The 26214-nt window shown below is 41.4% G+C and overlaps 1 protein-coding gene across 5 annotated transcripts in view; it reads left to right on the top strand.

Moving 5' to 3' along the window:
* The window catches only part of srgap3 (SLIT-ROBO Rho GTPase activating protein 3), a 75826-nt gene extending 50500 nt beyond the window's left edge, over positions 1–25326 (top strand). For 2 of the 5 annotated variants that reach the window (XM_074634460.1, XM_074634417.1), the window contains 17 exons: positions 2763–2984; positions 3704–3805; positions 4623–4820; positions 5069–5153; positions 7967–7994; positions 9482–9584; positions 11793–11853; positions 12466–12543; positions 12650–12784; positions 13334–13439; positions 14369–14596; positions 15519–15592; positions 18586–18624; positions 19075–19255; positions 19431–19580; positions 19671–19986; positions 21791–25326. In XM_074634460.1, the coding sequence (XP_074490561.1) occupies positions 2763–2984; positions 3704–3805; positions 4623–4820; positions 5069–5153; positions 7967–7994; positions 9482–9584; positions 11793–11853; positions 12466–12543; positions 12650–12784; positions 13334–13439; positions 14369–14596; positions 15519–15592; positions 18586–18624; positions 19075–19255; positions 19431–19580; positions 19671–19986; positions 21791–22228 (2544 nt within the window). In that variant the 3' untranslated portion in view covers positions 22229–25326. Of the gene's footprint in view, positions 1–2762; positions 2985–3703; positions 3806–4622; positions 4821–5068; positions 5154–7966; positions 7995–9481; positions 9585–10061; positions 10093–11792; positions 11854–12465; positions 12544–12649; positions 12785–13333; positions 13440–14368; positions 14597–15518; positions 15593–18585; positions 18625–19074; positions 19256–19430; positions 19581–19670; positions 19987–21790 lie in introns of all 5 variants that reach the window. The other 3 variants (XM_074634439.1, XM_074634428.1, XM_074634450.1) reach the window with 3 other exon arrangements.
* The last annotated feature ends 888 nt before the right edge of the window (positions 25327–26214 follow it).

Below are 26214 nucleotides of genomic sequence, written 5' to 3'. Positions count from 1 at the left end.
TAGCCTTTAATGACCATTTTAGACAAAAGCAGTATCTGTATCTGTTCCTTTTAGATATGCACACATTCAGCTCCCTCTTCAGGGAGGTGAGACTTTATTTGCTTTCTCATCTCATTGTCTTTCAACATTTCATTGTCTGTTTTGTTTATTTGGTCCAGTTCCTCTATTACACAACACACAGCCAACACAAAGAGGGGCGGCCACTATTAACTGGTTTATTGTTTGTCCATTTTTCCACCCAAAAAAGGTGTTTCCCTTATCTTCATTGAAGGTTTGGGTTTCAGAGACGATTATGCTGTTATTGTAGTGTGTTATTTGGTAGTTGTGCTAGCAAGTAAGATCGTTCTAAAATTGTATTTTGGATTTTTTCTTGTGTTTTACGATGTTGCATACTGGATTTAATCATTTTGTTTTGGCATTGACTTTGTGTTGATGAGTAGAAACGAAGGTTGAATCGTTGCCAGTGAATGCATACTTTGTTATAAAGGCCTGTGTTGCAGAGTTTAAGTGACAAATGTTAATGAATGTGGGCTTTGTGGCTGTCGATACCAAACAAAAAACTTAAATATTAAGATTTTTACCACTGATGTTAACCTGTCAGCCCTTCAGTGTGTCGTTTCCCCTCCTCTCTCTGTGCTAATGGCCTGGTTGTCACGTTTTTGCTTGAGGCCTGACCACCATACGGCACTACATTAGTCACAGTGATAGATGCACATTTTCCAGGTCAGGCGTGATAAGAAATGATTTTAGTGAGATTCCTATAATATAATGAACATTACATTATTTAAACAGTTGCAGTTGAAATAGCATGATGAGTTTGTCTCTGCTACATGCAGCGTGATGGTGATATGTTGGTAGGTGGACACACTGAGAACCCGATTCATGGCTATCCTTCCCTGCCTCTTTGATGGATCCGGTGTCTTGAAACTGAAAGGTCCGTGTCATCCCAAATCCTGCTGAGCTGCAGGTAATGGGATTGTGAGCTTGACTGGTTTGGCTGCCACAAGCGGGGCAGAGGAGGAAGAAGGGTCCGTTTGTCATGTCAGAGTAACTGCACGCCACACATCAAACCAGACGCTCACGCAGCAAGAAGTCGGCTTTGTCTGTCAGCATCGGTGACTTTAAACTGTTGTAGTTGAGTTTATTTTATGCTGCCGAGAACTGATGAATGCTGTGAGGAGTGAGGTTGTTCAGCGATGTCGGCATGATGAAGTTTTTAAATTGACGACAAGCTTAATATGGTTCAGTTTAATGAAATTTTCTCTAGCAGCAAATAGTAAGCTATAGCATTCAGCAAGAAAAAAGAGAACAAAACAACAATTCAGTACATGGTGGATTTGCATATATTATGTGCTGTGGTGCTTACATGTGACAGAGTTCAAATGAAAGCATTTAAACTGAATGTGTGAGGTTGCTGAGGATAAAGTAACTTGAGTAGACCTTAAATGCAGCCTATGCAAACATGAACATATTTAAAAGGAAATTAGTGTCATGGAATAAATGGGAAATATTTCCAAATATTAAAGAGGATCTATTATGCTTTTGTGCTCTTCCCCTTTCCTTTTGTGTGCTATATAGTTTTTTGTGAATGTAAAAGGTCTGCAAAGTTACAAAGTCCACGCCAAAGGGAGTTACTCTCCCCCACAGAAACTCTGCTCCTGAACTGCCTGAAACGCCTTGATTGAAGTCCTGCCTTTTCTTCCGTAACGTGGTGATGTCACCAAGTAACACATTTGCAGAATATCTGCCTAGCAGCTAGTTAGAGTGGAGTCCGAAGAGTTTGGTTTGGTTGACCAATCACAACAGAGCTCAAACGAAGTGTTTCAGACAGAGGGTGAAAAGAGGTGCTGCAGAGTTTTTTGAACATTAAAGCATGTGAACATGTTCTAGTAGAAACCCAAAATACAAGTATGCACCTGATAATAAGCATGATAGGTCCTCTTTAATGTGCAGTATGCATCTATAGTATGTTTGCACGGCTCTAATGAGAAAGATGAGAATATAAAAGAGAGTATTTGGATTAAAGAGTGTATCTAATCTTCCTTCCCCGATCATCTGCTTCCTTCAGGCTGCTTTTGCAGATATGAATGTGTTCTCACTCAGTCACTCTGCTAGTTTAAAAAGAAGCTAAATTGCTCCCTTTAGTCTTTAGTCTTTAGTCTATTGAGCCCCGTTGACTGAGTGGTGCAATGAGGCTTGTGCACCAAAGTATAGAGACGACTTCCTCGGTGCTAAAGAGTGTTAAAGAGTGTTTGCTTAGTGATTCACAGAGCTGTCAGCTGCCTCAAGCTCCCTCTAAACCGCCTCACTGCCATCCTCTGCTTAATTAGGTTACTTCATCCAGCTCGGTATGATAAGGCTCTGTAATTATCCCTGGTGTCCTACTGTGCTAGCTCCTGTAATTCTGTGAACTCTACTGCTATTTTTGAAAGGTAGCAGGATGTAATTTGGGATGTAGTCCATTAAATAGGTCTGAACATGATGGAAGGTCTTCAAACTTTACAAATTTGCACATTCTTCCACATTCCCTGATAAATTTATATTGATTTGTCAAATAAAAGAACAACTTAACACCAGTGGCCTAACTTCCCAGCTGCAATAGTGATGTAGAAGTGTACTCCAGGGTGGGGTCAGTACACCATGACATCACTGTTGGGCGTGGTTACAGGTGCAACACTGTTTTTGAGCCTGGTGTTAAATTATTCTTAATTATGTCAGATTCTGTTTTCCTGGTTATTTATCAAGATATTTTATCCCCGCAGTGCTGCGACATGGGCTACCATGCTAGTTTGGCACGCACCCTCAGGACCTACTTATCTGCCGAGTATAACTTGGAGACGTCGCGCCACGAGGGACTGGACGTCATAGAGAATGCGGTGGACAACCTGGATTCCCGCAGTGACAAGCACAAGATCATGGATATGCATAACCAGGTGTTCTGCCCTCCGATGCGCTTCGATTACCTGCCACACATGGGAGATGAGGTGAGATGCTTTAAAACGCTGCAGATTTGTTTATCACTTAAAGGAACAGTGTGTAACATATCGGGGGATCTATTAGCAGAAATGGAATATAATATTCATAACTGTGTTTTCTTTAGTGTATAATCACCTGAAACTAAGGATCGTTGTGTTTTCGTCGATGAGTCCTTCATATCTACATAGGGAACGGGTCCTCTTCATGGAGTCCGTCATGTTGCTCCGCCATGTTTCTACAGTAGACCAGGATGGACAAACCAAACACTGGCTCTAGAGAGTCTTCCACGTTTTTTTGTTACCTGAAGGCCACCGTAGTTCTCCGACACGCTTGTGAAACTGCAGTAACGTGAGCCGCAGAGTGCAAAACCATGGTACTGATAGCCGCAGTCTGACTTACGTAACGCCTAAAGTAGTGTTATTATGATAAGGATGGCCTCTGAGTGAGGTGAACGGCGTTACCACGGTTTTGCACTTGGTGGCTCACATTACCGCAGTCTTGGAAAGGGAGGAGTGAGTGGAGGGGTACTGAGTTGGTTGCAATCTGCAACCACACCACTAGAAGCCGTCAAATCCTACACACTGTACCTTTTAACACTGATCTCACTAAGTTGAGCACAGTTTTTTACAAAGTACCTCTTTAACCTTCAGATGGATCTCTTTTGTCTGTCGTAACCATGTGTCCTCCTCCTCCTCCTCCTCCTCCTCCTCCTCCTCCTCCTCCTCAGGTGTGCCAGGTGAGCGCCCAGCAGCCCGTCCAGACTGAGCTCCTGATGCGCTACCACCAACTGCAGTCTCGCTTAGCTACGCTAAAGATTGAGAATGAGGAGGTAAGGATTTATGATGGCCCGATGTCTGTCCAGCAACCCCTCCACTGCCACCTTCAGCCCCACCCCCCAAAACCAGAAAGCCCTGTCTCATTTCCCCCAGTGCCAAGTAGGAGGGCCACATCACCATCTGTTCTCATTGCAATTACCCTCCAATGACCCTTGCTCTGCAGGAGGCGAGAATATATTAAGATTGTCACAGCGCCAATGTTACGTTTTCTATGAAGTTATACATGAAATTGTCTATTTTGTGATGAAGAGAGGACTTTTCTCATTAAGAGCCGCAGACACGAAGGTGCAAATGGAGGTTATAATAACCACATCCTGTTAGACTCTCCTGTGCCAATGGCTCTGCCTCCTCCCTGTCTCCCTGAGTCTTGTGCTCTGGAGGATAATGGACGAGCCCTGCCATTACTGGAAATGAGCTTTATCAATCTCAGCCCTAAACAAAAAGCCTCCTTCAGTAAATTTCACATGCAATTTATATCTTTGCCAGACTCTCTTCATTTTCATGTCTTAGTCTGATGTATGCCTGACGTCCGAGTTGCTCTGGACTGTTATTTCAATGCTGCTAGATGTCATTTCTGTGTAATTCAAGGTCATTTATTGTTTAGGGGTCAATTTGTCTTTGATATAAATATGCTAGTGCTGTAAATCACTCACTTTTGCCCTTGAAAATGTAATCTTTGGTTCCATCAAGGCTTGGAAAAAATAGCCGGAAAAAATAGCCAGAAAAAAAGGAAAATATGAGCAAGACTGAGTAAGATATGATGCTTCATTTGTCATCTTTCCTTTTTTATCTCCCCCCCCATCTGTGCAGGTGAGAAAGACCTTGGATGCAACCATGCAAACGCTGCAGGACATGCTGACGGTAGAGGACTTTGACGTGTCGGATGCCTTCCAACACAGCCGCTCCACTGAGTCCATTAAGTCCGTGGCCTCCGAGTCCTACATGAGCAAGCTGAATGTAGCCAAGAGGAGGTCCAACCAACAGGAGACGGAAATGTTCTACTTTTCAGTGAGTTCATGTCAAATTATGATCTGTCTACCCTTCCAAACTGTACCGGCCTGCTATGAACTCCAGCTTTGCAAAATCAAGCCATCACTCATCATTTCCACATGCCCTGAAAATAGAAATTAAATTAAAACTAGAACAGATTGAATTTATGCTGATTTGAGCCACGCTGAATTGTTTGACTGGGCTCATGTTACACTGGATTAGTGCTGCTGCTGCTCGCTCATTGTTGCCTTCGTCTCTCTGTGTAGAAATTCAAGGAGTACCTGAATGGCAGTAACCTCATCATTAAGCTGCAGGCCAAGCATGACTTACTGAAGCAGACACTGGGCGAAGGTAAGGAGTCTATTCTCTTCGTCTGTCTTCATCTATGACCCACAGAGTCCCGCCACAGCTCTGTAAAATCACCGCCTTCAGGGTTATAGTCATGACTATATATAAGAAGTGGATGTAGTCACCGTTACATCACCCATTGGCTTGTTGACTGCTGTTTTAAAGCCTTGAGTTTGGCATTTTGCCCGTCGCCATCTTGGTCTTTTGCAACCACAAGTGGCATGAGAGGGTGGAGCTAACTACAACCGAACGCTGAATAACACCTCTTCCTAACTGGATGCGATGCGAACGAACGAACGAGCGAACATGCGATTGTTTCTGTTTTTTCCAATGAAGATGTCCTAACCTGCTCCGTGTGTCAGCAAACAGGTAAAGCGTTGCGTCGCTTGTTTGAAAAATCGCTTGCCCTGGCTCTATTTATGTAAAGTTTTGCGCACCTCTAACCTATTTTTACTGGTCAAAATTGACGCTAGCAGTTAATCAACATTGTGCTCTCTATGTAATTGAGAGTGACATCGCTTGTGGTATATCTAGACTATTTTTTGCGCCCCATTTGCCAGAGTTCGCTCGCTTACTGTATGTTAGGAAGAGGTGTAAGACACTTTTAGGTGACCAAAAAGATTATAATTAACTTTCATGAACTGAAAACACATTGTGAAAGGGTTAAAGTTGTAAGACGAAAACATGGACAACTCCCAGACCGGACAATCACAAGGTAGCCGCGCCCTAAAGCATCCCTTGCTTTATAGTCTATTTGACTCTAAATGGGACCATAATTTACTAAATGAACATCATGCTGTATTGAAGACTTGAAACTAGCGATTGAGACCATAAACTCATGTTTACAATGTTTACTGAGGTAATAAATCAAGTGAGAAGTAGGCTCATTTTCTCATAGACTTCTATACAATCAGACTTCTTTTTGCAACCAGAGGAGTCGCCCCCTGCTGGCTATCAGAAAGAATGCAAGTTTAAGGCACTTCCACATTGGCTTCACTTTTCAGACCCCGGAGTTACCCACTGGTTATAGTGGTGCAGTTCTTATCTAATAAGCAGCATAGGAGGCTAAAAAGACAAAAAATTTTAGGGAAGCAAGAAGGAAAGAGGAAATGAAAGCTGATTTTCAAATGGAAAACTATCACACCAAAAGCAGATCACGTCTACTTTGAGGTATCCATTCCTCTTACTTATCTCCATTGGTTAAAGCGGTATCCGGTTAGTCTCTGTATGGTGAAGCCACAGAGAGGATTTCCATTTCCAGGCTGTAAGAGAAAGGCTTCCCTCAGCCCCTCCCTCCCCCAAGGGTCCCCTTGTCACCTCAGCCGTGAACAGTTTGCGCCCAATCAATCAGCAGGATCAGACCCAGGCCCGTTTCCGCAGCTGCTCCTGCATCAGGGGTTCAACCTCATAGCAAAGGGCATCAGGCACACACAGCTGAGGCCTCGTAACACAAATGAATATCTCCACATTTCACACCTTGGAATCATTCATTCATTCAAGTCTTTACTTTAATAATTGATTTTGCTCTGTCATCCAAAAACGTTCTTGTGATTCCCTCTGTGGCAAACTACCAGCTCCAGGCTTTTGCTCTCATAAACACTCACATTATAGTTCGTATCAGATCTGTTTGTATGTCCACGGTGGAGCAGCCGAGAGAGTGCACGAACACGGACATATGGCGCCTCCAGGTACCACCCATGTTTAATTATTCAGATGATCAATCAGGGCTGCGTCGTGCTCATTAGCTCGTTGCCTAACGCCCCAAAAATAGCGTGTTTGTGTATGTATGTGGTTGTTTGTGAGCATGACAGAGGGAACACGATGAGACTGGTGAGTGCCACATGGTGTTTACATCTTGCTGCATGTATTAATAAAAACATAATGTCGAGCACTGTCACCAGACAAGATGGTGCTAGGATATCTGCCAGCCCTTGTTTCCCAGATAAGGAGTCACCAATTCCCTTGTTCAGTGAATCGGATTTGTACTCGTCTCCTTTTATGTTCCTATAATACATATCTCTCTATCATTGAGGCACTTTTTCTTATGAAATTATTTTGCTCATGCTTGAGAAACTGTAATTTTGAGGTTGGTTGGTCAGAGGTAGACAGAGGCTATCACTCAGAGGAACGCGTCTGGGAAATGTGCTGTTGTTTCTTCACATGAATGCTCCAGAGCCCCGTCCCATCTGCCAGAATGATGTGTTGAGAAATGGGTTAGCCTTTGCTCTCACTGTCCATTGTTAGATGGAGCAAAGAAATAATGTTGGAATGCTTTTTTTGTACATTGACAGCCTTCCAGTTGATAATCCAGTCACTGGCAGACAAAGAACATCTCTCTGTTCATAAAGAAAAGCTGGGTCATATTTGAATTAACAGACTAAGGATGTACTGTTATCAGTAGAAACATTAACTTTGATGTATTCTTAGTCCAAACCAGTGTAGCTGGGCTTAATGATGACTTTGCAGACTGTGTTTTCTGCCTATAACATGTGCATGTGTTGTTGGAAACACATAACAAAAGGCTCAGTGAACCAGCACAGACATCCCCAACATAATATACACACTGCACTCCACCCCCCCTTTTCTCTGCTCTGCGAGGAGGCCTATAACCCCACAGGGTCCTCCGGGTCCCCTGTGGTTTCAGCGACGACTGCTCAATAGCTTTGTCCGATGAATGGTGTTAGCACTGCTCCATTCATCTCCCTCTCAATAGTCATGTTGTGTCTCATCAAACCCTTCAGTGACGGCGGACACCGGAGTCTGTATAAAATGTACCACAAAGACATAACATGTCCCTCTTGTTTTTTTTTCCACAGGGGAAAGAGCTGAGTGTGGAACTACAAGGTATGATCTCCTTTCAGCCATGAAACATCTGCTTAAATTATCTTTCCAGATCGTTAGAATATTTAAGAGAAAAGGAGACAAAAGCATGTCAGTTGATCCTTGAACACCCAAACAGAAACATATATATATTTGAATAATTGAATTTTGTCTATTATATATTAATTGTATTTGACTGCGTTGCCTAGCAACGTTACAGTCAATGAATGACGAGCAGTGTCTAAACAAAGACCATGCTTAGTATGCTATATAGACATCAGAGCTACAACGATTAATCAATTAATTGATTAGTTGTGAACTATTAAATTAATCGCCAACTATTTGATAAATATTAAAATAACTTTTAGCTACACCTCGCTTTACATATAGATGCATGAATTTATAATGTTGGATAAAATGGTACAGCATATTTTTGCATTCTGATGTGTTATTATATTATTTGTGCCCAAAGACTATATTTAGTATGATAAGGAAAAATGACACAACATTTGTTCTGATTGGTCAAAAGTCCAACAGTATCTAACAGTGTGACAATCTGACAGTGATCACATGAAAAAACACACTGGTATTAATAGTCAAAGTCTGGAGATTTGAAAAATTAAGAAAAACGCTAACATTGTGTCTATTAAATGTTTTCCATATATAATATTTTTTACACTCTACATATGTGTGCATATCTTTGATATTCAACTTGTTATGAGGTCATAGATACCAAATACTTGACTGTGCTCCTGGTAATTTCTGAGATACAGACATTTTCTTATCATACTATATCTAATATTTGGGCATATGGCACTACTGTTCTGAAAATATGAAGGAGTCTTTTGCAAGAACAGTAGTCCCATCATGTGCTCAAATCCTAGATATAGTATGATAAGAGAAACTCACTTTTCAGCCAAACGGTTTGACCGATTTTGAAAATGTCTTCACATTTGTGCTTAAGCCCAGAGAACACTTCCACCAAATTACAAATTTCAGTTGTGGGCACAAATGGGTTGATAGAGTGACATAGGAAACATGTAATTGTATTTTCAGTGAGGAATCATGTATGTTCCAACATGTGTTAATATGTGATATGTTTGGATTGCTAGTTTAATGCTGAACTTTTCAGTCTGACAACATGACATATCAATTGGCAGGTGTTTTTATTGGCCTTGGTAATAATGCTCATTAATCTGTGCTGCGTCGTTAGTAAGTCAAGAAGTGTTTTACTGAAGATGCACACCTAGAGTTTGGTACAACCCCTCAGCAATAATTAAACGGCCGACTATTATCAGGCGTAAGTGATAAAAGACCTCTTTAAAGAAACACCTCACTTTGGGTTTTTCTCAACTCTTAAAAGATGCTTCTCTTTTTCCATTACTTTACTTAAACAGATGTTTTTTTTTACTGCTCTGTGTTTTTACATACCTGCTTTTGAACCTCCATGTTTGGTTCTACAGTTCTCACAGAATCTGGTGTTTTTGTACCTTTTGTCCATCACTTCACAGGCCCCCCACCCTTCCCCCTAAACCACAGAAAATGCGGAAGCCTAGGCCACGCTCCGTGTATAACCATAAGCTGTTTAACGGCAATATGGAGACCTTCATCAAGGTACCTCTGGTGGTGGTGTATGACTGAGCGGCCCCTGTGGAGCAGGAGGAAGGCAGCTAGAGCCTTCGCTCTCATTCTCTTCCTCACTTTGGCCTCCTGTTCCTCCCTCTGATATCGCCTGATATAACGCCTCTGTTTAACCTCTAATCCTCCTCCTCCCTTCTGCGGTTCTGCCGGTGCAGACAGAGCGGCAGTCAGCTGTCTCTTTATTCCCCTCCAGAACAATTTACCATCTCTGGCTTTATTTCTAAATCCACTCTTTAGACAACTGAGAGGCAGGAGACAGCAGTGGATCTGCTTTGTCCCCTCACTGCACACAACCCTTTACTGCATCTCTGTAGCTTTCCTGTCGCCAGTCCCTGTGCTTAGCCTTCTTTAACCTCCAGACGGGTCATTCGTCATCTGAGCTTTTCTAACTTTGTGCTTCTCTGCCCTCTCTTCCTCTGCTACTCTGTGCTTTGCGGCTTTCTGTCCCAGAGGAAGAAGGAATGCCCGTACCCGCATTCAGGTACCTCTGTTGTTGGAGCGTGTAGGTCAGGGCACAAGGGCACTAAAACTTTTAGATAGTAGAAGTTTACAGGCTGCTGCTCGGGCTACACTTGCATGCTGCTTTTGCTACGTCAGGCTGTTAATAACAGTTGCTTGTAATATAGATGCTTTTGTTTGTTTTATACTGCTCATGAGATTTGCTTAATAAAATGTTTATGAGGCATCAGGATGTTTACGAGGCATTAGGTTTGTGATGAAATGGAGCATTAGACTTCTCCTGTCTTGCATATATTTAATTAATATGAACTAGAACGGGGGAGTCTATATTTTTACTGTATGCTATAATTCTTTAAGAGACTTTTATTAATTTTATTAAGAGAATATTGGATGTTTAATTTATTCATTTATTAAGACATCCTGCGATGGACTGGCGACCTGTCCAGGGTGTACCCTGCCTTCGCCCAATGTCAGCTGGGATCGGCTCCAGCCCCCCCCCGCGACCCCTAACGGGATAAGCGGTTGCAGATGGATGGATTTATTAAGACATTGTATAGTTAATGTTGCTGTTACTGAAAGTTACACGAAATACTATAGACCATTTCACAGTTGTAAACCAGTTTATTTCCTGTTGCAGTGTATGTGAATGACATAAGGATTGCGTCCGAAAGTCCATACTAACATGCTATTTAGTACACTAAAACACTATGTGAGATATTTTAGTTTGTCCGAAACTTTAGTATCAAACCAGTAGTTCACAAATTGCATACAATTTCCGGTGAAATATTACAGTATGTAACGCTGGACAGTAGGGTGACATAAATTTCCCACAATGCAATATGGTAGTGACGACAACGATCATAGCAAGTTTACGGACAGCTCTGTAACATCAACAACGCTTCAATTTAACTGTAAGTAACTGTCACTTTGCTATGCGTAATATATATTTTGAATTAATTTAGGTATGAGTTACCATGGTTACACGTCTCCAACCAGCAAGGAGGTTCTCAGGAAGTGACGACGTCAAGTACTGCTCAGTGCGTCCAAAAAGATACATACTGTGCCTTCCAATACCCTTACTACCCTACGATTTAGTATGCCAAAAAAGATTTAGTATGTCCCAATACATAGTATGTCAAATGCAGTAAGCCAAAAATAATGTCCTACAACATCTGGTCGCATTTTGCAGTATGCAAGCCAGCATGCTTTCCTGGCTATTCTTACCCACAATCCTCTGCACAGCAGAAGAGGATCAAAGTTCAAGGCACAATGTTATAACGAAGTAGTACAGTATGTCCTAATTATATGCATACTGCATGCAACAGCACGTACTTTATAAGGGCAGCTGCAGTATGTACTAAAAGTAAAAATAAAAAGTATGCAATTTGGAACATAGCCGTACTGTTTATTCACCCACATATTGGGTATGTAGTGCATAGTATGAGATTTTGGACGCAGCCAAGCCGACAGGAGGTAAACATGGAGCCCAGCTGTTGCCTAGCAATGCAATTCCTTTGAAATGGTCTATATATTACTTACTCTTTTAATGATGTCTTCTTTTATATATGGTGTATATATATATATATATGGTATATATATATATATATATATATATATATATATATATACACCGTATATATATATATATATATATATATATATACACCGTATATAGTCTTGCCTTGTCTGTATTTATTTATTTTTCACACCATTTCATTTCAGGATTCAGGTCAACCAATCCCACTTGTTGTGGAAAGCTGTATCAGATACATCAATCTATACGGTGAGTCTCACATCACGTTGCCGTGACGACCACTTCTGAGTGAAAGGGCAGAAAAAGAAAGCAAACTATGAAGTCCTTTTGAAAACTCCTTCAGCCTCATAAGAAGTGACAGCAGCTATTGGACGAGGCAATCTATTTCCACAAATAGCCGCAGGTACAGAGACTGACCCGCTCTGCTCTGCCAGTGATTTGACAAGCTTATAACAATAGATCACACACAGAGAGTTTTGAAAGTCCCATTGGTCTTGGTTTAGTCAGTTGAGCCAGCCCCCACCCCCCACACCCCAACCCTCTTTATAACCCCTCCCTGTCTACCTTCACATCTGTCTTCAGCTCATTGCTGTAGCCTGCAGGCCTTTCCTCTGGATCTGGACCTAATGAAACCTCCAGAAAACTGATTAGGAGCCCTCTAACTGAAACCATATGCTGCAGCCTCACCGAGGGGCCCTCTCACGGAAAAATACGCATCTCCCTTTATGACTAGATTACATTTCCTGCTCTGTGTTATGTGTTTCCAATGGGCTTTCACGAAGCTGGCACTGGGGTTTGGAGATAATGGTGGCTAGCTAGCGTAAATCTCAATCTCTGAATTCTGGCTTGTATTTCTTTCAGGCTTGCAGCAGCAAGGCATATTCCGCGTGCCGGGATCACAGGTGGAAGTCAACGATATTAAGAACTCATTTGAGAGAGGTTAGTCAAAGACAGATGCAGTTATATCCCCCCCTTTTCATGTCACAAACACTTGATAAACCCATCAAATGTCACCACTGAAAGTACACATATTTTTCATAATCAGGTGAAGATCCCTTGGTCGATGACCAGAATGACCACGATATCAACTCAGTGGCGGGGGTGCTGAAGCTGTACTTCAGAGGACTGGAGAACCCGATCTTCCCAAAGGAGCGCTTCCTGGACTTCATCTCTACCATCAGTGAGTCAAGCACAACCGACGATATTCAAATCGAAAAGAGAAAACACACCTTGCGGTGTCTTAGAAGCTCAGCTTTACAGTACTGAAGACGAGAAAAGCATGCAGCGCAGCACATGGAAGCAATCACAACACCGGGGCTCTCTCTGCCTGATATTTAACAGAAAGCCAGTAGACAGAGGAGAGCGTGGGCCACATCAGTCTGCCGTGTGCGAGTTCACCACAGAATCATCTCCCCGCTGTTTCTACAGTAATAGTTTGATCACTCAATGTGCCTCAGGGGTCTGGTGAAAGGCAAGAGGGGGCATCTATTAAAAGTGTCAAATAACAGTTTTCAGAATCCTCCTCTGCCTTCTGCGTTTGCTCACTTTGATCATATCTCCTTGCTAGGGTCTGGTATATATATATATATATATCATATTTCAGTGGACAGTGTTGTTAAATGCTTGGTGCCCACATATATAAAAGTTCAAAAGTGATATTTGTCTCATTTATTGCGGTGTAAACCACTGTTTATTCCACTTCTCTATCTCTATGTCCTTCGTGTTTCAGAGCTGGAATCTGGAGCTGAGAGAGCGCATCACATCCAGCAGATCACTGTGACTCTTTCTCGCACCATCATAATCGTCATGAGATACCTTTTTGCTTTTCTCAATCAGTGAGTTCACACTGATTCACACTACATGTTAAGCCACAGGTCCTGGTGTATACCGACGAGCATGTGCTGTACACATCAGTGATGTAATTGAATCTCAAACTTTACTTATATGTAAATTTAATTCTGTTATTTGGGAAACTCCATGTTGAACACACACACAGAATAGTTATAGTCAGGTGAAAAGACATGATCCAAAAATATATCGGGGGGGGAAAAAAAAGCACCTGCTATTTATTGCTACATCTGTCTGCAGTGTTTTAGGAGTTATTTATGGGCTCGGAAACTCATGCCTCGCTGAAGCAGTATACCTGTCCTCTTATAATGGACGTTATTAATGCTCCTTTTACTGGGTTTGCCTGCAGAACAAAGAGTTTGATTTCATACCCCAGGTTTTACTCTGCTCTGCTATACTTCATTGTTGGAGCAGTTCCAGCTGTGGTTTTACTGCTCAGCCTCAGCTTGTTGATAATGTGCAAGGACTGATTATGACTTCCTCTTGCAGCGCTGAATGATTTGGTTACCCAGAGTGGGCTGTGGCATGTGCTGGCTAAGTCGATTTCTTTAAGGGGTTGGCTGATCAGAGTGCTTTTTAGGCAAATGTCTAACTAAGCTGTGCAATGTAGCATGTAATACTGTGTGTCAAAACTGAATTCAGTTGAAGCCAGACTCTGACTGTTTCCACTGTTCCCCAAGTGGCCAAAACAATCTGTTACTGCAGATTTAGCAATGTAATAACCAGTCTAATGATTTATGACATAATCTATAATCCAAAAGTAAACAAAAAGGTAGCCCAAGCACAAAAAATACAAAACAGAAATGTAGCCTTATCACTCCCAATTCGAATGATCTTTTAATACAGACAGAGTTATCGGACGTTAACGGTTGCCTACTTCATTAAACATACAATGCTCCCCTGTCCCGTCCATCAGTCTCTCCCAGTACAGTGACGAGAACATGATGGATCCGTACAATTTGGCAATCTGCTTTGGTCCAACCCTGATGCCCATCCCAGACGGACAGGATCCTGTATTGTGCCAGGTACATGTTAACGAGGTCATCAAGACCATTATCGCCCACAACGAACTCATCTTTCCCAATCAACGTGAGCTGGACGGCCCAGTGTACGAAAAGTGCATGAGTGGGGGGGAGGAGTACTGGTGAGTGTTGATGGTGAACTTGTGAGCAAAGTACAATTATGTTGAGACTACAGTTGTTTTTGGAGTTTAAAGGGTAACTTTGGTATTTTTGCAACCCTGTTTTCCCATGTTTTTGTGTCCAAGTGACTAATGGGGACAACAATATCTGAAATTGGTCCAGTATGAGGGAGAACGCTGTAACCAGCAGCCGTGAAACGAGATGCGAGGGCAAGTGAGCAGCGTCAGTGTAACGTTATGTTCACTATAAGTGCTTGTTTCTGCCACTGACAGGCTCAGATTGTTAATATAAGTGTCTGACAACATTATGGAAATGACTCTACAGAGAAATAAAAGGTCAAATAAAGACAGGCGGCCATCGAATTCAAAGACCTCATCTACATTGTTGAAATCATCTAAATATTCAGCCATGACATTGAAAATCTTTTAGATAACACTAAGCTACGCTTTCTGTACTCCAACACAACAAACTGCCCGGCTGACACTCGCGTTTCCACCATGGATTTATTCCAGCGTTGTCTTCCAGCAACACGTCACCTCGTCAGATTTCAGAACGAGACTTCTCCTTGAGCGAGACTCTTTCCATAATGTCAGACACTCATGATAACAATCAGTCTTTCATGGCAAAAACAAGCACTTTTAGTGGATGTAAATGACGATGTCAGTTTGCTCCAATAGCACCATATTGCAGCCTGTGAGCAGCTGCCGTTTACAGCGCTCTCCCTCAATACTGGACCAGTTTCAGAAATTGTTGTCCCCAGTAGTCAGACACAAAAACATGGTGAAATAGGGCCCATGTTGAAAAATACCAAAGTTACCCTTAAAGATGAAAGTCTGTCTTATTTTATTTTGTGTTCATAAAACAAATATTTGTCACATCTACAGCATATAGCGGGGACGTTTCACTTTCCCTTTGCTCCCACAGTGACAGCCCACACAGTGAACCAGGAACTATTGACGAGGCTGACAATGGAACTGAACCACACACCAGTGATGAAGGTCAGTATATCACACTCTAGTAGTCATTTTCATCATTTCTTTATGAAGGGGTTTTGTTATTACCCAGGTATGTCCCCAGGGATGGCAGCATTGGTCTATTGGTCATAGATTGCCATGACATTTGGTTCAGACATTCATGTTGCCCAGAGGATGAACTGACTTTGGTCATCCTTTGACTTTACCTCTAGCGCCACCAGCATGTTGACATTTGTGGTTTTGAGTGAAATATCCTGACAACAATTGTATGGATTCCCATGAAAGTTGGTACATATATTCATGTTCCCCTCAGGATGAATTGTAAAAACTTTGGTGATTCCCTGACTTTTCTTCTAGCGCCATTTTTTTAATTTCACCATTACTTTTATGACCAAAACCTAATACCATAGCCATCAGTCTCTGTAGCTGTATTTTGTGTTTAGTGCTAATTAGCAATGGTTAAAGATGGTGAATATAACACATACCTGCTAAACATCAGCAAGTTAATAATGTTATTTTGAGTAAGGCTGCAGTTAACGATTATTTTCATTGTCGATTAATCCGTTGATTATTTTCTTGATTAATCGATTAGTTGTTTGGTATATATAAAATGTCAGAAAATGGTGAAAAATATTTCCCAAAGCCCAAGATGATGTCGTAAAATGTCTTGTTTTGTCCACAAGTCAAAGATATTCAGTTTACTGTCATAGAGGAGTAAAGAAACCAGAAAGTGTTCACATTTAAAGGGACTGTTTGTAACTTTTTAAGCGTATAAATGTAGCGGGTCGGCACACATGCGCGTTCGCATATGCGCGCTCGCGTGTGGCCGGAGCCTCGTCTCCGCTGCCTGCTCTCCTTCACTCAGACAGCGCGCGCGTCCTCCACCTCTAGATGTGAACGCGCGCTCACTACACACTGCAGAAGAGTTAGTTTAGCTCTGAGAATATCTAGTGAATGCACAGGGGACGTTTGTGCAGAAATAGATGCTACAGTTCCTCCAGACCAACAGAGGTTTCCCGTGTCTTGTGAAGTGACGGAGCTCTTCAGAGAGTTACGTTACCCTTTCGTTACCGACCGGGTGCCGGTGTCTCCTCTGCTCTCTCTGGCTGTGGGCGGAGAGAGCAGAGAGACATGCTGCAGAGCCCCGCTGCTTCAGCCTGCACTTAGGCAGGAAAAGCCAACACTAGGATCAGCAGTGATTCATGGAGAGACTTTCGTCTGGTCAGCTAACATTACTGCCAAGCAGCTGAAATATAGAGTGATATTGTGGTTTTAGCTGACGTGTGTCGCCTCACTGTTTTGAGCGATGCTCGTTCAGGTATATTTAGAGCGAGCAAGCGCAAGCCCGACGCTGACTTTCGTTGATTTCACGGCCACAGGTGTCGCTGTTAACAAGCATTTCTGAAAGTTACAAATAGTCCGTTTAAGAAGCTGGAATCAGAGAATTTAAGACTTTTCTTTTTTCTTAAAAAATTATCGATTATCAAAATAGTTGGTGATTAATTTAATAGTTGACAACTAATCAATTAATCGACTAATCGTTGCAGCTCTAATGGTGAGCATGTTAGTATGCTGACCTGTTTTTGCATTCAGGCCATTTTTCATGATTTATTGTATCTAGTGTTAGCATCCATGTGAACTGTGTGTCTTGCCTGTGTGCTAAGTTAAGATGTTACCATTTTATTCTCTAATACTACAGCATACGTTAAGACTTCATTTTAAATTAACTTAGCATACAAAATATTGAAAATCAAAAGAGAAGTTCACATCTTGGCAAGTAGTATCATATGGATTTCACATGAGAATATGCGATATGATTTTCTTTGTGGATAAGAAAGCCATACAGACTGACCTTTTTTTATTAAGTGCTTTTGACTGAGAGGTGAGTGAGGTTTGCGCTGCAACAGCTTACGATTGCAAAGGCTTATGTGATGTTTGAAGTTGAGTAAACAGTGTTGGCATGCAGCATTGCCTCTTTGATCCGTCTCTCTCTCTGTGTGTGTGAGAGGCTCTCTACCCCCTCTCCCTCCTCTCTCCTCCCCCCCCGCTCGCTCTTTGTTCAGTGTTAGTCAGCAATTCTCCTGAGACTTTCTCCTTTGTGCAGTATTTCCCCAATTCTCCTCTGAGCTTTGAATGCATAACTGGGCCAGGCACAAAAGCCAAAACACGGGTAATACACAGAATAATATCTCCTCTGGCGTATATGAAGAGTCAGTGGACAGGTCTGTGTAGTGTGTGTGGAGTGTGTGAGGTCAGACTGAGGTAACCTTATCTATCTTTGAGCTTCAGTCGTGCTGTTGGCTGTGTTTGTAATGAGTGCTGCTGACCCTTTCTTTCTTTTTTTGCTCTTACTTGAAATAGACAACAAAGGCTGATTGCCTGCTGTAGGTTCTGCTCCTGCTGGCCTCAATTATGGGCTCCGGTGTTGTGCTGTAGTTTCTGTAGCCGGTTCAGTCGGAGTCCTCTGGCAGCAGTTTAGTTTTTAAGGAAGAAAAACAAGTTGGTGTCTGATTAAGAACTAAGCAACCATGCTGTACCTTTTCTATTTTCAATACTTTGGAATTGAAACCAAATTTGAACAAAACAGCTTTTTATCTTTCACAACTATGACTGTCCTCTTTCAGGCACACGGGAGAAGTTTGCCTTCAGGGCTTTCTGCCAGAAATCTCCTTAGGTTTAGGCAACAACTTAACCTACTTGGTTTGGTTTAGAAAAAGATTGTGGTTTGGGTTAAAATAAACCCTTTCTGGCAGAAAGCCCTGAAGGCAAACTTCTCCCATGTGTCCTCTTTCACATCCTTGTACCCCTCGGGTATGTTTTTCTTTAAATAAAACCTATCAGAGGTGTGCAAAACAGTTTTTTTCTTGGTAAGAGCTGATTGCTGTTAACCATACAGTTAACTCTGACTGACCCCTGCTGGCTAAATGTTGAAATACACTGCAGACAAGACATTCTGTGCGTTCTAATACCCATACTACCACACTGGCTATTCTGACTCACAATCCTCTGCTCAGCAGATGCAGTATTTCCCAAATGTATGGATACTGCATGCACCGGTACGTACTTTGTAAGGGCTGTTACAGTAAAAGTAAAAAGAAAAAGTGTGCATTTTGGAATGTACCCTAGGTTTTCTTTTTAAATTTCGATTTATCAGACTTGTTTATTTCCCATACAACATGTTAAAACAGTAGTGGCTGTTTGTCATGCAATCACAAATTCAATAATTATTGGTAAGTCATTTCTCCACACACACATTTGTTATATTTCAGCTTTACTCTGTAGTATGTCTGAGGGATTTACAATGTAAACGAACTCGGAGTTTAACTTTTTGCAGATAACATTATTACTGAATCAAAATTGTATTTTTGGATTTAGTTTTATTGTTTGTTTTAGTGCTATATGTACAGAATATGATCTAGGATTGTAAATTATGTTGTTGATCATAGCCATGTTGGGGTCTATTAAGCAATTGATTTTTTTTTGTTGATGTCTATGTTTGTTTCCAGAGGTCGAACAGATCGAGGCCATCGCTAAGTTTGACTACGTGGGACGCACTCCCAGGGAGCTGTCCTTCAAGAAGGGAGCCTCTCTGCTTCTGTATCACAGAGCGTCTGAAGACTGGTGGGAGGGACGCCACAACGGTGTGGACGGCCTCATCCCACATCAGTACATCGTGGTACAAGATCTGTGAGTGACCGCAGTTTATCTTGTAATTCTCTCACTTTCATTTCAAATCATCATCAATGCAGCGGAAAAAATGACACTTAACAGTTTTAAAGTTACACTGAATATTGCTTTAAAACGTAAGTACTGCAGGTATACTTGTACTTCATGTGTGTATTTTATGCCTCTGCTCTTTCAGCGATGATGCCTTCTCAGATAACCTCAGCCAGAAAGCGGATAGTGAAGCGAGCAGTGGACCACTGCTGGATGATAAGGGGTCATCCAAAAATGATGTCCCGTCACCATGTGAACCATCACCTGATTACAACTTTGGAGGCGTCATGGGGAGGTGGATACACTTAAGAATAACACCTTTATTGTTACTCTATTGAGGAGTTTTCCTGTTTGACTGTTGGTCCGATCTGATCCGTCTCCGCAGGGTGAGGCTACGGTCCGATGGAGCTGCCATCCCACGTCGTCGGAGCGGCGCAGACACCCACAGCCCAACCAGAGTGGCTGACACTCCGCCACGGGCTGCAGCCTGTCCCAGCAGCCCCCACAAGGTGTCCATCAGCAAGGCACGCATGGAGAGCCCAGAAAAGAGGCGAGTTGGCACCTTTGGCAGTGCAGGAAGCATCAACTACCCAGAAAGGAAGGCCTATCCTGAAGGCCACCCTCTGAGACCGGTGCCGGGGGCCACTCGCCACAGCAGCCTCGGGGACCACAAATCACTGGAGGCTGAAGCTCTGGCTGAGGTACGGTTCAGGTAGAGGCAAACCTGATGGGGGAAAATAGTGCAAAAATGATAGAAATAGAGTCACTTTTGATGTAATGTGTTTATATGTGTCTGTTTGGTGGCTCTGTGGTCTCAGTACCAGACAGGATATAGAATATGTAATTATAGCATATAAGAGGATTTGGAGGGTTTGGTAGAACAGTCAATCTGAGAGCAGCAGCTGGGAGCCGGAGTAAATGTCAGGGCCAGACTGCAGCTGGGAGACAGACACACCTCAAGGACACAGAGGCCTGGAACTGAATAACAAGCTGAAGAGCAATGAAGGTTCGGCTAATGGCTGCAATCATTCATTAGATCCAAACACAATAGAAAAAACATCAAATGTTCTGAGTGTACTAACTTGACTCGAACTGATGATTTCTGATGGGTCATTTCAAAATGGTATACAGTATAATGAAAACAAGCATTTTCAACATTTTCATTTCTGAGTGTGTTGAAAAAAACAATATTGCAGTTCATCTAAAATCTCACATTTTAAAGGCGTTATGATAACATTGATAACATTGATAACACTGAGCAACTAAATGTCACATTCTCCCTCCCCCGTTCCATTGCATTTACTTCACAACAAGCCGTTGCCAGGCACTTACCGTCAATCTCAGCCATTTATCCGTTTTTTCCACACTAACTGACGACCCAGAGATACCACCTGATACCAACGTTGTTTTAGTATTGACTCACAAGCCTTGTTAGAAGTGGGAACCAAACGTCAGATATCTTCCGCAGAGATAAACAAAACATTCATTTTGGACCCGCCAACATTTTTTAAATGATTAATTCACAATCATAATAATTTTTTTCAGGAAAAGCCATACTTTTATTCGGCACCTTTCTAAAGGCTCCGTGGATGTATTATTATTTTAAAAATATTCATCTACATAAAACTGTTATCAATAAAAAGTTCTAACTGATAAAGTATCCCAATAATAGTTTATAGTTTCACACATATCACTTATACTTATAATATCTCAACTAACCATTTTGAGAACCATGCTGCTGTGTTTTAGAAATGAAGATATAATGTTTTATTACCATTCCAGGCACCCATTGTTTTGCATTTGATTTCATAGGATATGATAAAACATTCACATGCAACAATAATGTAACATTGACAAAAGTTATTGCAGACTTGAAATATACTATGATGGATTACATAACATAACAAGTTTCAAGTTTGCAGAAATTAATGAAGAACCAAGGGCTTCGAAATGTAGGAAACATAAAAAAGGGTGTAGTCTAAAACATCCTACACTGTGCAGTCTTTATTTGAATATGGTCATGAATCATTTTAAGCATACTTGCAAACACATGGGTATAAGTGTCATTTTTTTAAATGCTACATGTAGGGCTGCAACTAACAATTATTATCATTGTCAATTAATTTGTAGATTATTTTCTTGATTAATCGATTAGTTCTTTGGTCTAAAAAATGGTGAAAAATGGCAATCAGTGTTTCCCAAAGCCAAAGATGACGTCCTCAAATGTCTTGTTTTGTCCACAATTCAAAGATATTCAGTTTACTGTCATAGAGGAGTAAAAAAAAAACAGAAAATATCCACATTTGAGGAGCTGGAATCAGAGAATTTTGACTTCTTTCTTAAGAAATGACTCAAACCGATTAATCGATTATCAAAATAGTTGGCGATTAATTTAATGGTTGACAACTAATCGATTAATCATTGCAGCTCTAGCTACATGTCTCACTGACCTGGCAGTCATTTTTGATTGTTCTGTCCTCCTCATCTTCATCTCTCCTCGACCAGGACATAGAGAAGACTATGACCACAGCGCTCCATGAGCTGCGTGAGCTGGAGCGACAGAACACCGTTAAGCAGGCTCCAGACGTGGTCCTGGACACCCTGGAGCCCATGAAGAACCCGGTCAGCTCCGAGCCTGGCAGTCCTCTGCACACCATCATGATCCGTGACCCGGATGCCGCCATGCGCCGCAGCAGCAGCTCCACCTCCGAGATGATGACCACCTTCAAACCGTCTCTCTCCGCCCGGCTGGTCGGGGCTCAGCTGCGCCCCCCGCCCATGAGGCCGCTGCGCCCTCCTCCCACCCAGCACCGCTCGAGCAGCTCCAGCTCCTCAGGCGTCGGCAGCCCCGCCGTGACGCCCACCGAGAAGATGTTTCCAAGTAACAGTGCAGCTGCTGCTTCTAACAGCAGTGATGCTGGAGATAAGTCTGGCACCATGTAGCAAAGGTGGAATCTGGTAGGTGGGAAGGCTGGAAAGCTTCCTACGTGATGGGGAAAGCTTATGGAAATGAGTTCTGATGTGTGAAACGCAGATATGGATATTTTTCCCCTCTCTGTTTTCTGCCTGACTTAATTCATATATTCAGGAAGCTCTTGAAGCGAGCCTATAATATGTTACCATGGTGATAAAGCGGTGGAAGAAGCTGTAGAGGTGTGATAGCGTAAAGCTCAACTCTCTTTGAAACTTGATTTAACAAAAGAGAATGTGTAGAAGAATACATGTATTTCAGTTTTACCTCAGTCTCAACAACAAAATAGATCAGTGGCCATGTTCTCGTTTCAGAGATAATGCAAGTGAAGCAATACTTGTGTGACCTTTAGTATTAGTTCCACCCAGCACACGTTGTCCAGCCGGTGTTTCAGTCACTCCTGCTGATGTGCGTGAAACACCTCACCTGGACAAACATTCAGGATAATAAACCATGTCCGGTTACCATTTAGGTCGCAGGCCTTATGGCTGTACATACACACTTACTTGAAGTCGCCATTTCTTCTTTCTGTTTGTACTATAATACAGTGGATGTTCAGCAAAGTAACCACTTAGTGACATTATATAGTTCTGCATGCGGGGTTTGGAGAAAATAAGGAAAACATTTGCAACATTGAGAGAGTTGTAATGATGTGGGATTCTCTCATAGGGTCATTGTAAGCATAAGATATTAGTTTGAAACCTGAAAAAAAAATCAAGTTATATTTGACAAAGTAAAACACGAGGATCTCACAGTGTTATATTTTAAACCTGCCATGTGTGGTACTCTAGATGTTGTACCTGAAGTCATCCCGTTCACAGCTAAAGATTACAGCATCCTGGCATGAAGATTATCTCTGAAATCGGAGACATACTAATCAGTCCTCCACCATCATGTACGGTTTGACTTAACTAATGCAACTAAATGTAGGAATCCTGTGGTAACCTTGTACATAATATATAGCTAGTAATTTTTTAAGTGTTAATCTTGTACAGGCTAATACAAAAAAGGCAAAGGGTTGGCTGTGAATGGCACTTAGAGTAAAGATCACCTTTTAATCATCTTCAGTAAACTATAAAACATAACTGTGTAAAATAGAGTTCGAATCATTTACCTTGTGCCGTGTGCTTAGAATGCATTTTGGTAATCGTACTGTAGGAAAACTGTTGAACGGACAACGAAGCCTGAATAAATAAATGTTTCCTCCGTTATGTTTTCGCCCATTTTCACTCTCTGAACTGTTGCTACATCAAATCTAATTTTGGTGATTTTATTATTGCATAAGATACGTGGAAAAAGTCCCCTCTGACAGTTCCTCTTTCAAATGTAAAATGCGATACACACCCAGAGGAACCTGAGATGTTGTGACATACTGTTATCACAGCTATCACAGTTTCCTTCCTTCCTGCCTTTTTCTCATCCTTGCTGATAGATACAGTCACGCTCTGACTGCAGACTTATTTCTTTCATTGGAAGAGAACTTAAATGGAGATCATGTCAGTGTTTATATCTACTGTACCTCTTGTCATTCTGACAGCTCTCGTCCAGAGACCTTGTTACTACCCGCATCCCAAAGAGCCTGCTCTGTTCTGCATGTTTTTGCGCTGTAATGTCTGACTCATATTCTGCGTCAGTTAAACAATAGCTGTATGTGGTGCCTTGCCTTGGTAAAACGCACAAATTAATTCAATATTGGATTTTTTTTTTTCTTTAAGAAATGGGCCTTAACATTTATTTATGGGGATTGGGAATGATGAAGCTGCTTGTAGCAGTTGCTAAAATAAAAATGAAAGAACAATGCTTGATTGAGTGAAATCAACTTAAATATTAGCAAATATTAGCATGTAAACCAGAATCTACTGTCAACACCGCAGTCAGTCTGTACTGAGATACATGGAAGTTGAATATATTTGCTTGTTGTCAGTGGATTCCTAAGAACAGAGAGCTCCTACAGCCAGAAAAAGGCAATACAGTATTTAAAGTCAAACAGTGCACTCTGCTGGTTCCTGCTGGTGTTGCCTTTTCTTGTGACAAACCAGTGGACACCGTCACCTTTACGAGGGCATTATGATCTGGAGATAATATTACAATCATTAAGCTTATCCATATAGCTCTATTTGTCTGTCCCGGCTACAGTTTTGCACCTGTTTAAAATCTATGAAGATAATGTTACAAAAAAAAAAGAAGCATATTGAAATACGAAGAAAGCACACAATTTCAAAAAGGTGAACCTATCATCATTATATTTAACTAGACTGTTTTGTGTTTTATTTATAGACACTTGTGTAAGTGGAGTGGGAATTCTGAGTGCCTTTTGTGCACAACATCAATTTTTATTAGACTTTTATATTTACTTTTTTTACTGTAATATGTTGTCTATTAGTTGTTATGTTTATTATGAACTGATTTGTAATCTTTACTTTCTATTGCTACTCAGCCGTCAAACCACCACAAGGAATATAAAGATATTCCTCTCATGAATTACAGAAGAGTCATCATCGTCTGTGTTTTGGGGTGATCGCTGAAGAATATAGAAACTACTGTATACGCGATCTACTGGTGAGGCTCAGTAGAATCATCTCAGAATATTTCTCTCATTTTTTTATTTTCCGTGTGAACTGCCTGTGCTGTGTTTGAGCCGTAACTTGTCATTTAGCTCCTTCCCCTCTTTGCAGTATTGTTGGAAACAGCAGGACTGATATGGACCCTGTTCTTGCAGAGGTTATAAGGCACTTGGTGCGCTCTTCTTCTCCCTACATGTGACGTTACACAGACATTTTCTTTCCTGGAATGTATGCTGAAATGGGTAACACTGTTAGTCTGCTGACATGAGAAGACAATGCGTTAATATAGAAAAGGGACATCACAGTAAAGCGAGCAGACTGTCGTGTTGTGGGGACCGGAGTGTGAGTTGCTGTCACACTGTTTACCTTCTCTTTAATTGTTTGTCTAGTGATGCTGTTTGTTGATGAGTGTCTGGTTGGTTGAAACCTTGTGATGTAATGTACACCATACCACTGACTGGATGTTAAAACCCCTGCATCCAAATAAAACCATTATTGCTCTGTGATCTGGATATTGTGAATGATTTGTTTTTGATTAATGACGTTAGAGCTAGGGTCGGTAGTCTTCTTCAAATATATGTCTTATGTAAGTTCAAATTCTCATTACATCCCGACAGCAATCAATAAATCAAATGCTCCGACAAAAAAAAAAAAAGATCTGGGATGTAATGTTATACAATGTAATTGTAGTTTTTTGTCACTTTGACTGCCCATACTTTGAAGTATTTCTCTTTAAAATTAAATATTCATTCTTAAATAAGCAATAATGAAAGTAAGAGTTTGGAAAAAAAAATGTTCTTACAGTATTCAAAGTTTAACCTTGACAATGCCGGGAAAAATAAGCAACAAATCTCACAACTTTAATTTTGAAACATGCTTTGATAAATGTTACTAAACCCTGATTGGTGCATGGAGGTACACGGTGACATCACCTTTTTCCAACTGAGCTTTATCCACTTCAAATAAGTGAGAACAGGACAGTGAAATGCAGAAATCTCTCGTGAAATAATCAAAGCCGTTCTCACTTTGGCATAAAACTGTGTTTGTGTATGACCTCATTGATCATAGTAAGAAGCTGTGTAGGGTTTTCAGGGCCTTTAAATACATAAGCAATACGTTAAAGGCTTATTCTCACCTAAACCCGAGTGTAAAGCTGAAGTCGGTAACTTTGAGCAAATATGATAAAAAAATATATATATATTTTTATAAAACCGTCATTATATCCTGACAGTAGTGCATGAGACTGATAATCTATTAAAATAATCATGTCCCTCTGTCTGCTCCGAGTGCTCCTAATGGTATTTTTAAGATTTCACAGCGCCCGAAGGAAAACAATCACTTAGAGCCGAGGAGTCTAACACAGCTGTCAATCACTGCTCGCGAAACTCGCAAAC

The sequence above is a fragment of the Sebastes fasciatus genome, chromosome 1, assembly GCF_043250625.1.
Source record: "Sebastes fasciatus isolate fSebFas1 chromosome 1, fSebFas1.pri, whole genome shotgun sequence".
Lineage (NCBI taxonomy): Eukaryota > Metazoa > Chordata > Actinopteri > Perciformes > Sebastidae > Sebastes > Sebastes fasciatus.
The sequence above is the reverse complement of the archived record's forward strand: the minus strand, read 5'-3'. Positions and strand labels throughout refer to the sequence as shown.